The 14,517-nt window shown below is 37.2% G+C and overlaps 1 protein-coding gene across 22 annotated transcripts in view; it reads right to left on the bottom strand.

Annotated features, from left to right (window-relative positions):
* The window catches only part of KMT2C (lysine methyltransferase 2C), a 284,203-nt gene that overhangs the window by 31,763 nt on the left and 237,923 nt on the right, over window positions 1–14,517 (bottom strand). For all 22 annotated transcript variants that reach the window (XM_072776881.1, XM_072776873.1, XM_072776879.1 and 19 more), the window contains 7 exons: window positions 13,705–13,887; window positions 11,282–13,165; window positions 10,528–10,820; window positions 7,392–9,217; window positions 6,163–6,274; window positions 3,005–3,083; window positions 1,397–1,460 (listed from right to left, as the gene is read on the bottom strand). In XM_072776881.1, coding sequence (XP_072632982.1) covers window positions 1,397–1,460; window positions 3,005–3,083; window positions 6,163–6,274; window positions 7,392–9,217; window positions 10,528–10,820; window positions 11,282–13,165; window positions 13,705–13,887 — 4,441 coding nt within the window. The remainder of the gene's footprint in view (window positions 1–1,396; window positions 1,461–3,004; window positions 3,084–6,162; window positions 6,275–7,391; window positions 9,218–10,527; window positions 10,821–11,281; window positions 13,166–13,704; window positions 13,888–14,517) is intronic.

Below are 14,517 nucleotides of genomic sequence, written 5' to 3'. Positions count from 1 at the left end.
TTTCCTAAGTTTATAAAGTTTTCCCTATTTCTTAATAGTGAAAAAATATCCTAAACTTTTGAGGAAGGGAACCTAAACTCTCTTTAGGGACCAACATGAAGTCTATGTTTTATAAAGGAAATCCCTAAGTTAAAAACATTGGTAACTTTTGTGAATTTTACAATTTATATTTCTATGAATAAGCAAAGGTATGGAATAATTATCAACCAGGTAAAATCTTTTCTACTTTTATGACTGTCATAAATATCTCCCCAAAAAGTTATCTCTCCTCATTTTGTACCAATATTCCTTCTTTATTCTCTAAGGGCACTTTACGTCACTGATGCCAAATCCCAAAAACAAAAAAAAGGTCATTTTATGGTAGTAAAATTCAAAATATACCTTTTTGATTCACTATAAGACAAAGAAATGAATAAATACAATTCCAAGAAGGACATTAGCTGAAAAATCACATCAATAATAACAGAATATTGTCATACAATAAGAATCCAACCAAAGCCAATGGGCACAATAAAGCCAGAAAAAGCCAGTTGGTTATAGTAGTTTACTTGTTTTTAAATGCAAATATGTACTCAAATTATAATTATGATTAAATGCAGGGGTAATTTCAAAAGGTCAGACTTTGGGTTTGTTCCTAAACCCAGAAGTTCCAGTACATGTACGAACTTGAAATCTAGTCTACTAAATTTGAAGGGCATTTTTCAAGAACAGGCTTTTTCACAAGATTTCAGAAGTTCTGCTTCTGGTAGAATGAGACCTACCGCAAGGAAAGCCTTTCTGGTTTCTGGAACCAGGAGAGCAGAGGTGAGCAAAATGAAAAATAATGGTGAAAAAAAAGTTAGCTAAACAGTCTGAAGATTTCAGAAAGGTTCAGTTTGGGGAGAACTTTAAATACTATCCTGAACCACCTTGGGACCCCTGAAGATAACTAGAAAGGATTTCATGGCATCCTGCATCCCTGACCTTCACACCATGCTGCTAACCCAACTTATTTCTAAGTATATTCCCTTTGTTGTTCCCATTCAGTGTCCTTGTCACTCAGGCAGACAGTCATTAGAACAAGAAGCGGTTTAATTCTACAGATTGTAAAGTGCCCAATCTATATATAAAAACAGCAATAACGATATTGAAGAGAATGGGGAAGATGGTTTTTCTGTATTAAAATACTGAGCTCTAACTAGAATTCTTCATGCATAGAGAAAAAGAGCAATGAAAATACATGCCTTCAGGAACAGAGGTGTCTAATAGGGCAGTGACGTTCCATAAAAGATGAGGGCACTTAGACTTAAAATAACACACCTAAACTAACTCCATTTTTTTTTTTTAAAGAAGAACACAAATATAGTGCAAACAAGCAAGCCCCAGAGAACACATAACTTATTAGATTTATACTTACTGACAAAGCCTGGACCAAAATTTGGAGGATTAGGCCTAGAAATCTGATGTGTTATACTGCCATCCTAAAATAAGTAAAATTTACAAATAGGTTTATTCCACATTTCAGTTAAAGGGGGAAAAACTTAAAAAAAAAAAAAAGAAATAGAAAAAAAGAATGAAAAAGAAATGGAAGGAAAACCCCCTTAATTTCCTAAGACATCTTTAAAGCTTATTTTTTACAAAAAAGTAGGATGAATTTTGTGGTGACAACCTAATTTCTGAAAATTTAAAACTATCTCTGTTTTATTTTCTAGATTTTAGTAAAACAATTATGTTTGAAGGGATTATTCATCAGAAATATATTAGGGCAAGTCAAATGTTGTTAGTATTTAGCTAGAGATCTACATAAAATTTTACTTTCTGATGAAATCTATCTGGCTTTTTCTGCAATTAAGACATAAATATGGGTTTCAGATTTACTAAAATCCACTCTTTAACACAAAGTTATTTATAAACAAGAACCACTTTCTCTAACATGCACAAATAATAAAATACTTATTAAAAATATTAATCTTATTTTTTCTAAGTATTCTTGTTTCTTCCAGGGAGACTCAATAAATAATTATTAATCTAACAATTTCCTGGCAATACTCTGATAAATAAAATTAACTTTGAAAAAAACATTTGCTCAGTTGTTACAGGTCCTGTTAGACATGAGGTGCATATAAGATAACAACTGTGAATGTTACTAGCAGCCAGAATAATTCATGTAATCCTCATAATACGGCAAAGCAGGTGGTGTAACATTTAAAATATCAGAAAACAGGGGTTAAAGAACTTGCCCAAAGTTGCACAGTAAATTCATAGTGGAACTGAGATTTTTTTTAAACTCTGCTATGAAGTCTATGCTTTTTCCCCCTGTATCAGATAGTGCCTCTCTCTTAATAATGAAAAGAATATAATTATCAGCATGGTAAATCTAAGGCACAACTGTCACAACAAAGAAAATTTCCAAAGAAATACATAGTAGGTAAGCTTTCTCTTTTTCTTCTAGGCAGATACTTGGAAAAAAAAATCATTAGAAAAAATAAAAAACCTTCATCAACAGTTCTACTTTCCTGGACACTGCTTGACACTAAACATTTAAATTTTACATTTAAAGCTGATTATTATGAATGGAAAATATCTTCAAAAACTAAATTATTCTATGGAATGAATAGCAGAACATGACTACAGCCAAGTAGAATGATTATAATCATTATTTCGCAGTTTATAGCAATTTCATGTGTCATGGATTAATTCCAAAATGTAGGACATGAAAATGTTCTTGTAGAGTTAAAAGTAAATAAAAGTAAAACCCCAAACCTTAAGCATTTGGTTTCCCTCCAAGTGACTTTCTAACTTTTAAATATATATATCCTTTTCAGAAATTGTTTTTAAATCTCAATTTGGGTTTCCTTAAAAAAGTAATAAAATGTCTTTATTTCTGCTGAACCGAGAATGTATTCTGACAATGTGTTAAAGTTTCTACTACTTTCAAAAAGTGGCCTCAAGTATAAAGAGTAGGGTTTGGTGAGAAATACAGGAAAGTGTCCCCTCTAGGGTGACTAGTCACAAGCAGCAGTACCTGCGCAATTGCCTGGGGGAGGAGACTCTGGCCTTCACTAGTCTGCGTTCCAGTCACGGACTGGCCCATAAAGGGGAACCTGTGAAAAGGAAGTACTAAGTATCAAAATGATGAGCATTTAGAATGAAAATTATTTTATATGCTTAACAATTTTCTCTTCCAGGGGAGAAAGAGCAATGGTATCAAAAATGTGTACAAAAGCCCCATTTTATGGTGTACAACCACATTTAATCTTTACCCTGCAAGTCTGAGGTATGGACTCTTCCTACTCCCATTTCATTTATGATGAAAGGAAGATTCGGAGATCACTTAGCTTTTACCACAAGCACCAAGTGGCTGTGATAAGATGCCAATAGGCTGCCCCTGGGGTTTCACTATTATAAGCCTCACTATGCCTTAAAATAAAATTAATTCAAGTCTTCATTTACTACATAAATTCTTAAAAAAATTACTTCTTGTTCCAATTATTATTGCTGGTGAGTGGAAGAATGGACAAAATAGGTGAAGGAGATTAAGAGGTACAATCTTCCAGTTATAAAATAAGTAAGGAACAGGAAGGTAATAATGTAAAGCAGAGGGAATATAGTCAATAACACTGTAAACAACTCTTTATGGTGACAGATGGTAACTAGACTTCTTGCGGTGACCATTTCATAATGTAGATAAGTATCAAATCACTATGTTGTATACCTAAAACTAATTTAATACTGTAAGTCAATAACTCTTCAATTAAAGAAAGAACTGGTAGCTTATTTTATATTCCAAAACAAAAGATGTATTTCATTTTAAAAGTTTCATGTACATTTTTGTACATTTCTGTATCCAATGTTAAAGCAAATAAATTTGTCACTGACCAAAAACAAGTCTACATGGTTAAAAATGTTTGGCAGTAGTGCCTGGGTAGCTCAGTTGGTTAAGTTGTCTGATTTTCTTTTTTTTTTTTTTTTTTTTTGAAAGTTGTCTTGACTTTTGATTTCGGCTCAGGTCATGATCTCAGGGTTGTGAGATCGAGCCCTGCTGGAGCCTGCTTAAAATACTCTCCTCTTCCTCTGCGTCACCCCCACCCATGAGCACACGCTCTAAATAAATAAATAAATATTAAAGAATGTTTGGCAAAATGTGACTTATTCTAACTAGAGCTATAAAAAACTTCATAGAAACAGTACTGCTTTAATGAAAACACTTTCTCCAGGATAACCAAAAGTTTTAATATAACAAGCATAATTTTCAAATTATATATCAAATATTATACATTTAGTACTTAGGTACTATTACAATTTAGAACATATGCTTTTTAATTTTTTACTCAGGTTTTTTTTTTTTAATTTATCTATCAATCTTCTGTCCCCAATCCAGCCCTGATCTGGAATGATCTCTGGATCAAAATACCACTGTCATCCTCAGTCAACACAGTACACTGAGTGCCTGATAGAGGGTCTGTCACCACTTCTTCAGGCACTCAACAGAAGAGCAAACACCATCCTCTCACTGGTAAGGTACCAATGCTGAAAGGTCAGGGGTCTAATTCTGAGGCTATTTTTCTTTTCTTTTTTTTTTTAAACTCAAAGTCCCTGTTTTAAACTAAGTGCTGAATGAAACTGAGCTTTTTCTTCTATTTTTACTATAGGCAGGAAACTACACTATTATTAGCAGTACCATACCTTTATCACCAATAGAATTTGCATTACTTTTATAACAAAAGTTACTGCATGTACCTGATCTGGTCATTTAGGTTCATCATTACATGAAATTACATGAAAATAGTTATCAGAGACCTATTGCTAAATTTGTTAATGCATTAAGAAGCACATACACCATAATTTTAAATTTAAATATTTCAAATATAATAGATTTCCTTGTAATACACATTTTTGGTTTTGCATATAAAATGTGGAGAAGTAGTTCAAAGGCTTACTGGAATGTCAATTTATGAGAAAAAAGTTAAAAACCCTTGTGACAGAGAAACTGTGGTAATAGATGCTGTGTAATAACAAAGAGCATTAGAAACTACTGTCTCTACTTTGATCTCAACAATGCTTCTTGACCATTTCCAAAGTATCTCAACAATTGAAAAGACTATACCTTTAAGGATTCCCAATGTACCTGAAATAACATGTTTATCTTAAATTCATGTAGATTTTATATTCAATTCCATAATCATCTATAATCCTTTTGGTGAAAAAAAGTTCTCCAACGAGATAATTAGGCTAAATTGAGGCTCATGCCTACTCTATTAATAAAAAGATATTCTCAACTGCAACATACATAAAAGTAATTCATGGTACTCATCAAAAATACAGACATACCAGCACCGTTTCCAGATATTAATTCAGGAAATCTGTGGTGAGACAGTGAACCTAAACTTTTAAAAAAGTTACCACATAATTCTGATGGTGATACATAATCAAAACTTAAGAAAGACTGCCCAGTAGTTATCTAATATACTATTCGTATAGTATAAATACTGTAATTTCAGAAATACAGAGTCTAACAACTCTTATAGCCTTCTTTAATGCATAGTTTCCATTTTTCTGCTAACAGTCCTACAAATTCTCCAACTGTTAACTTTCAACCATCCTCTTGACTTTTTTTTTCCCCCAGATTCAAATTCAGTTTGGGGATATTTTATTTTAGAAATGAATTCACAGTTGCCTTAACCACTGAGGATCTTTACTGAAATGTCCCACTTTTTTTCTCTGCATTGTTCCTTTGATTGAATAAAAAAAATATTCACAGGTTTAAATAAACTATCTTTTTTTCTCACTAGAACAGTTAAGTTTCTATTTTCCTGTTTCATCTTCTCGTCTTCCTTTATTTTGGACGAAACATCTCTGTACCACGGAGGCTTTAGTCAGATGAACTATTCTAAAAGTACTTAAAACAACACAATTAAATACCCTGATTTCCTGATGAATCAAGTCAACCTTCCAACCTTTCCCTAATGTTTTATATTTACCCTGAAACCAAGAGAAATTAAATCCTTACATTTGTATATCATTTTACATTTGATCATATCCAGCTGAGATTACAACTAATTTAAATATTTATTGTTCATCCTAGAATACAGGTTTTTGAGTTCCTATATGCTTTTTCTAGGAACTAGTAATAATTCATGTACTTCTTAGTGCACAGTAAAAATGAGAAACATCTTCACCTACCTGTTCATAACCATTGGTGGCATGCCCATGTTGTTTTGTGCCATTACTTTATTTATGCCTTTAAGTGCCACCATTTTGGCTTTCATTATAGGATCTGTAATTGCATCAAAATCTAAAGAAGAAATATTTTAAAGTTACTTATTTCATAATACTTGGTTACTAAGAGGTAATTTAACTATCACAAGCATCATGTAATTTATAGACTCTTATTCCTCATTATAATAATCATTGTTACAGGTTTTTCTACTAGGTAAGGAATTATGAGATGGTAAAAACCTCACCTTAAATCTAATCTCATCTCACTAATCCATACCTGCATAATGCTTGCATACCTTAGTCATGCAAAAATCAGAGCAAGAAGCTTGCCACATTTAAGGGAGATGGTAGCAAATTATTGAAAGCAATGCAATTCCTTTTCATCCAAAATTTTGCAATGCTAATCAGAATGGCTTCTATAGTAATGCAACAGCATGAATAAGAAATTGCAGTTATTTCCAATACTAAGGAATTCCACCAAACTAGTTAGTACTCTTTAAAAGAAAAATATATTTCTTGATGGTATACCTTTGCAGTAAGGATAGGCTACTGAAAGAAAAAGAAAAAAAGACCTCTGCATATGGATGAAAAGGAAATGGGCCCCCTCATATTAAATAGGTAATGTCCATAGGACAGAACATCAGTTTTACTGTTTAGAAGAAAGCATTCATTTGACATGTGCACTTTGCAAATTCTTACCTTTGGAAGCACTCAAGTATTTTTACTGCATTGCTATTTTATGGGGTTTTTGTTTTTTCAAAGTAATAAGGTACTGGAAATACCTCAAAGAGCTTTATTATGAAAAATTTTGCCAAGCATTTATCGTACACCAAAGACAGCAAGAAGTTTATTTCTATCATAATTTCGTTAAATTCATCTTTCAAGGACTCTGAAAACATGTAGTAATAATGGTTAGAGGGAACTAAAGATGATGAGTTTTATTTCTTTCTGTTAAACAATACCATAAGTAATAGAAGTGAGAAAGTCTGAAACTCAGAGCTTAGAATCTCTTGATCCAGGGGAGGAATCTAAACTTCCTAATTGCTTTCCTTTTAAAGCGAATGAGGAACAAAATTACAAGCTGCCTCGTTGCTCTGGTCCACAGGTAATGTTAATCCTGAAATCCTAGAGATCCACTGCTTGCCACCCTAATGCCCACAGCAATCATTACTGAAACACAAGGGATTTCCTACCGATATTAGGGAAGAACGGCTCTGACCGCTGGCGAATCATGGCTTGCATCTGTCTCTGCTGTTGCTGTTCTTGTCTCTCTTGATCCAGAAGATCCTGCAGAAGTAGAGGCTGTTCCTCCAGAAGCAGGGGCCTCTCTCTATTCTGCTGGGCTAAGGTCTGAGGGATCATTAGTTGCTGAGGTCCAGACATGCCACTGGTACCAGACTGGCTTGTTAGAGGCATAGTCTGATTTGTAGGCTTTCCTGTCCCAAAACCATGATTAACTGTTGACTGCCCCTGAATGAATCCTGGATTTACCTGCACACCCTGAGGAAAAGTATGATTTACTCTAGAGACTACTGTCACATTAGAATTCATGGTATTATCCAAAACGTGACCAGGTGGTGTCATTAAAGGAGGTGGCAAATTTGACACATGGTTGGATGGTGAGGCTGGCAAAGTTGGTGGTGGAGACCCCAATGGCCTAATGTCTGAATTATCAGATTTTTCATTAGCAAGTAAACTTGAGAGAACTGGAGTTGTTCCAGTTATGCCACAAGAGTTTATTACATCCTCAGCAGGCAGCTGAGTGGAGCCAAGAACACCACTTGTGCTGGAGACAGCAGTTTCTCGATTAGTTCTTTTCTCAAGTAGATCTGTATCACAGGACTGCAAAGAAGCCTTTTCTCCATCATTTATGTCTGTGTGAGCAGAAGCCTGTGAGCAGGGAGTGTCAACATTATCTTTACTCTCTTCACTTTTCTCACTTTCACATTTAGTTTCCCCTTTAGAATTTGGAGACAGTACTTCTGTTTTTATCTCACTAGTACCCACAGATTTTTTCCATGGAGAATGTTTATCAGGAGGAACCATAGTTTTGTCCTCTTGCTCCTTTTTTTTTGGTTCAATAGATACACACTGATTATCTATCTTATCATCAATTGGAACATTAAGGTCTAGTTCCTCATTAAACATGCTTTTCTTATCTCCTAGGTCAAGTTCTGGATCTGTATATGCAATGATATCAAATTCTCCTGATCTTAAGAGGTCATCCAGGTTGGGATCATTGGTTTCCAAATTACCCAAAGTATCCAATTCATCTCCCTTGCCATCCTCTGTATCTAGATTTAAATTTTCAAGATCTTCATCATCCAAGTCTTTGACTTCAACACCCTCAAGATCTTTAACATCTAGTTCCTTTACAGATGGGTCATCAGAATCAAGTTTTTCTTCGAGACCCTCAGAAGATTGGGTGGTCATCTGTAAATTATCAGATGTTGTTTCAGCTGGTGTAGATGTTGACAAAGAGGCCTCGGAAAATTCGCCACCTACGGGATGATTTAGAGACCTCATGACCATAGAAGATGAATGGGCAGGATGACCTTGGTCTTGCTGAGATGGTGGCACTTGTTCCAAGTTTGGATGCAAAGGCAGCTGAGTTGGTAGACCTTGAGAAGGTCGTCTCAAGGGCTCTGTGTGTCTAGGGCCTGGAAAGTCTGGCCGGGGAATGAAGTTTCCATGCCTTGGATGAGAAGGTGCCTCTATAACACTGCTGGGAGAAGCACTGAAGGGCAGCCGTGGCCTTCCATCAGGGGCCCTATGTCTCAATTCAATAAATGCTTGGCCCAGTATGTTATGCTGCTGAACTGGCAGGCTCTGTGGTGGAAAATGCTGAGGAAGGCCAACTGGATTATTCATTTGTGAGTTATTTAAAGGCCTCGGCATATCTACAGATATCGATCTTCTTAGCTGTGGAGGAACTCCAGATCCTTGTATTTGTTGAGGAGGTACAAGGAAGCGTTCCTGACTTGACAGGGTACCATGACTAGCTCCTGGAAATCCAAATCTAGGGGAAAAAAAAAAAGAAAAAGAAAAAAAGGCAAATATTAATAGTACGAATCATGTTGAATTTGAGTTAGGTTGAAAAAGATTTTTTTTTTTTTTGAAAAAGAAAGAATTTTAGGTTGAACTCATATACAAAATTAATGTTGCCAAATACAATGACTTTTGCCAAAACAAAATTATCACCATTAGAAAGCACTCATTAAGTACCTACATGCAAGTAATTTTTGCTAAGTACCCTGTAACATTCCCCATATCTGAGCTCTGAAGGCATATGGTCTAAGACAATATAAACAAAGACAAAGGAATTGCCAACAGGCAAGTAAAATCAAATGTTTAGAAATAAGCATAATGCTACTGGAGTTGAGTAAGCGTTCCTTTTTCTTTCTTTAGGGAGGCTATAAGGAGGAGGCTGATACAGAGGGATGCTTGAAGAAGGCAGCTGGTATAACGAATTATACTACAGAGATTTAGAGGCCTCTGTCCTTGAGAAGACATAGATGCAGGTATGATGACTGGGTAGACTAATCTATTTGCTTAAAAGAGATGAGGACAGGAGGCAGTAAGAGAAAGAATGATAGGCATCATCTGTAAAAACTTAGCAGATGAATAAATTATAGGACTATTTTTATTATTTACTCTGTACCTCAATTCTAGAGAGAATTAAAGGCAATTTATAAATAAATATAAAACAGAGCAACAGGCGTATAATTGAAGAAAAAAGGAAAATCAGGTAAGACTATAACACGGAAGTAGGTATTAGACTACAAAAACATACATGACAGAATCAAAAGCATATCCTAAAGAACTCTCTTTATTATAATGTTTGGCTTTGATCTTTCTACCAGCCACTTCCAACAAACAAATACCACTAACTTTACAATCCTCTCTCATCAAGAAAAGTTCCTAGAAGAAAACACCCCAACAATCTGGAAATCTCCATGGTTATTTACAGTGTAAATTAAAATGGAAAATTTGCGGAGAAGACAGTTCTCACTCATCACATCACAGAAAGCTTTCAGGGTGTGGCGGTTACATGCTAGAGATCTGACTGGCTGATAACCTACATCCCCATGGCTTTAACGTACACCTAATACAGTCAATATGTAGTAACAGAGGGGAGGTTTTAGAGTCTGTAGAGTTCTCAGAGGTTAAAAAAAAGAAAAATCCATGACCTCTCATTAGCGGAAAATAACATTGATTATATCTCAAGGGAATCAAAAACTAAAAAGCACTAACAACATGTTAAAAGTTAACTTCATTTCTTGATTCCCTTCTAATAGTTTAAATCTGCTGTGAAATTAAAAGCATTACCTAAATCCATGAGGTCTCATCCCCATACCAGTAACATCAGGAGGATAGGGTCCACGTGTATCTTTTGGGAAAACTGCATATCTAGGTCCTAGAGGAGGGCCAACAGGTGATCGGATGTTCCCAGGATAGGGGGGTGGAGGCCTAGTAAAAGCCTGGCTTATACTCTCAGGCTGCCAGTGCTGCAGGGGTGCGGGATGAGGTACTGCTGCTGGATCCTGGGACCCTTTCTCCTGTCGACCTGCCATCTTCTTCTGCTGCTGCTGCTGGAGAATGATTTCACGTAACTTTTGCCGCTGGAATGAAAGAAATGAAAATCACTGGGATTTCTGACAACAAACTAATAGCTTTCTAAGCCCTAATACCTCCAATGTGTGATGCTTAAAATATCACATTTTAAAAAGTTTGATTAAACACCAGTTATACTTAAAATTCAAGATGTTATAAAAACTAACAATTTGGGTCCTTTTCCTTGCCATACAAATATCATGAAATGAAAAGCTTTCCTATTTAAGAATTCCCATACAAAAAAAAAATTCCCATATAAATTCATGAATATCAAAACTAAGATACAGAATAAATCAAATTCAATTCTACTAATTTTACCAATTTCACTTTTCTTTGCAGTACAACAAATTCAATAGAGTAGGATAAACCTTAACATCTGTGTAGAAATTACTCAGTTTGATGAACAGCTTTCTCAAATAATACATTTAAAACATCTGTGAAGGTACGCTGTGTTGTTGTTGTTTTTTACCTGTCTCAGTTTCTCTGTATCTGCTTGTGACATATTTACGGTATTCTGTGTATCAGTGACTCCTGAGGTTGGTATGGGACCAGGAAGATGGGAGACATTGGAAAACTGTTGGCTTTGAGAACTCATTGGAGAGTTAGAAGGTGCACTGAAACTCCCCTCTGATCCAGGTCTTGACTGATCAACAATATCATGAGAAACTTGACTTGTTCCAAAAGAGTCAGACTGAGATCTTGGAGTCATTGGAGGCTGGTCATAGGGATCACGAGTAGCAGATGGGGAGACTCGGGTAAACGTGTCTGAAAGACTAGGTCCTGGTGGCCTTGGTGTTTGAGAACATGCATCAGGTGGCCTTATCAATGGGCCAGAGAGAGCTGCTCCGCGAGTTTGTGCTGCTTGTAGGAAAGGATCCTGATTTGGCATTAGGACTGGTCTTGTCATTGAGGACCTAGGAAAACCCTCCGACATCCTTGGCCTTGGTGTTGCTGGTGGCTGAGAGTAAGGAACAGATATCCCAGGTCTTGGTGTTCCAGGAGGATGACCATATGGATCCGAATGCCTCTGATTAGTGGCAGATGTAACAAACAAGTCTGCCTGTGCAGATGGTCTTGGGGTTGGTGGCTGCTGACTATAAGGATCAATGGTGGTGGGCCGGGGAGTTCCAGGAGGTTGAGAGTAAGGATCTGGATTGGAGCGAGATGTTCCTGAGGGTTGGGAATAAGAATCTACAACAGGTCGCGGAGTTCCTGGGGGTTGGGAATATGGGTCCTGAGATGTTGGCCTTGATATGGTTCCAGGCTGGGAAAAAGCCCTTGAAGGATGGGCAAAAGATTCATTCATCGCCGGATGTGGGGTCAGAGGAGGCTGGCTATATGGGTCACTTGACTGGTTATGAGAAAAGTTATCTATAGGTCTTGGTGTCAAAGCAGGCCTCTCATAAGGATCAATAGACAATCGCCTTGGTTGTGACACTGATCCATAGGGATCCTGGGAAGACGGAGGGGGCTGCATTGGAGTCTTAAAAGGTCCAGGACCACTATCAAGAGGGGCAGGTGTCAACAAGGGTCGTGCATATGGGTCAGGTATCCGTTGTCTTTGAAATACATCTGCCCTAGGAGATGGTTTAGTAAAGTGATCATTGGTTCCAGCTGTTAGAGGACCCTTTGCAGTCTGTTCAGAAACTACAGGAGACCTAGGGAGGCCCAAGGGTTTGGGAAACTGATCTGTCATCACAGGTCTAGGTGTGTCTGGAGGCTTTGCATAGGGGTCAGTATTTGTTGTGGAGGAAGAACACAGATCTCTGACTGGGGATGGCCTGTTTGCTGTAGTGTCAGTCATCTGAGCAGGCCTAGACACTGAAGGCAGAGGGGTGCAGCTGTCTGCCGGTGCAGCAGAATTTCTTCTGGAAAAACTATGGCCCCCAGGAGCTGGTCTTGGGGTACCAACCATTTTCGCATAAGGATCCATGGGAGATGGCGGTCGGGAATGAGAAGATCCCGGTGAAAACACCTGTGGGGAGGCTGGCTGACAAGCCTGAGACTGTGGCAGCCCCTCCTGAATGGACACGCGGGACGGGGTTGCCGCAGGAGGAGGAGCCTGTGGTTTCACAAACACATCATCTGACGATGCAGAAGTGGGGGTGCTGGGTAGCTGCTTTGTAAACAGGTCTTTATGGAATGACTGTGCAGGAGACACATTTCCATTGCCGGGCTGGGGGGTCAAGGGGCTCTGCATCCCACTGCTGGGTGTGTCAGAGCCGGACTGGGCCAGGAGAGGCTGGGCTCCAAACTGCTGCTGCTGCTGCTGCTGCTGCTGCTCATTCTTCACCTGTTCCAGTTTCTGAGTGGCTTCAATTTTAGCTTGCTGCTTACTCTTCTGACGCATTTGCTGTGAAACAAGAAAGAAAAAGCAATCACACAGTTAAGAAAAAGAACATGACGGTCAGGGGAGGGGAAAAAGCAATGGAAAATTAATTTGTTTGATGTTATCAGTCACTAGATTGTGCCAATATTAAGATTATAAATTCCTGAAGAGGAGATGTGACCTCAGCACACCTCATTCATGCCTGGGGCAATATACTATCTCTAATATTTCAATGAACTTCCCAAATCAACTTACATATAGTTTACTGAGAAAGGAAGCCTATTTTTTGTTTTTTAAAGATTTTAGTTATTTATTCATGAGAGATAGAGAGACACAGGCAGAGGGAGAAGCAGGCTCCACACAGGGAGCCCGACATGGGACTTGATCCTGGGTCTAAACTGCTGAGCCACCTGGGCTGCCCAGGAAGTCTATTTTTAATCTCATTTTTATATTCTCCTAAGAATTATCTTCCAAAATAATGACATAAACTGTTCTCAAAAAGTAAAAATGCAATTTAAAAGTAAATTATTTAAAAAAACAAAAGCCAAAAAACAACCACATACCTGTCTAAATTTCCATTCCTGTTCATGTTCTGATTCTCTTTGCTTTAATGGATCTTTAAAAAGGTCCGAATCAATGCGGGAACCAGGATCGATGCTATCTTGCTGTTGTTGCCTCTTCAGGGGATCATTTGACATCTGTACTTTATTAATGCGTAAAGCAGCTCTGTTATCCCTGGCTTTTTGCTTTGAAAAAAGGAGAAGAAAATTATCTTCCAGCAGATGTTAACATGTTTCAAGAAACAAAAATGAAGTAAAACTATGAAAAATTTTATAAGAAAAAGTTGGGTTAAATAGATGAAGAGCTGAAACAGTATCCTTTAGAGCTTCCAGACTCTCAAGTGAAAGCATCTGGACACTACCCCATCTCCTGTTTTTGATGCATGTCACCTCAAGTGGAGGACGGGTTTCCAACTCTCTGTCTGAACCAGACTAGAGAACCCAGAGGTAATCTATTTTCAACCCTAATCTTCACAGACACTTTAAAAATGAAAAAATTAACCTCTCCCCTAAATGAGAGAAAAGGAAAATATCAAATCTAAAATCTGGAATTTGAAGCTGAGCATTAAAGAAAACTGAGAAACACTAAAAATATCTTGTCGTTACCTTACTACTGTCAAGCTGAAACAAAACAAGGCATTAACACATCAAAAAAATTATTTTGCTTTACCCAAGCAATCATTATCTCTGACAATCTGTGCACCGAAGGCCACGCTGGAAAATAACCACATATATCTTTCAAAACAATAATGTCCATTTAATATGCTTTAAAATGGGAACAGGGATTTGGATCCAGCTGACAGTCTTAATTTGGCT

The sequence above is a fragment of the Canis lupus genome, chromosome 15 (genome assembly GCF_048164855.1).
Source record: "Canis lupus baileyi chromosome 15, mCanLup2.hap1, whole genome shotgun sequence".
Lineage (NCBI taxonomy): Eukaryota > Metazoa > Chordata > Mammalia > Carnivora > Canidae > Canis > Canis lupus.
Note: the sequence above shows the minus strand (reverse complement) of the source record. Positions and strands in the feature narration are given on the sequence as shown.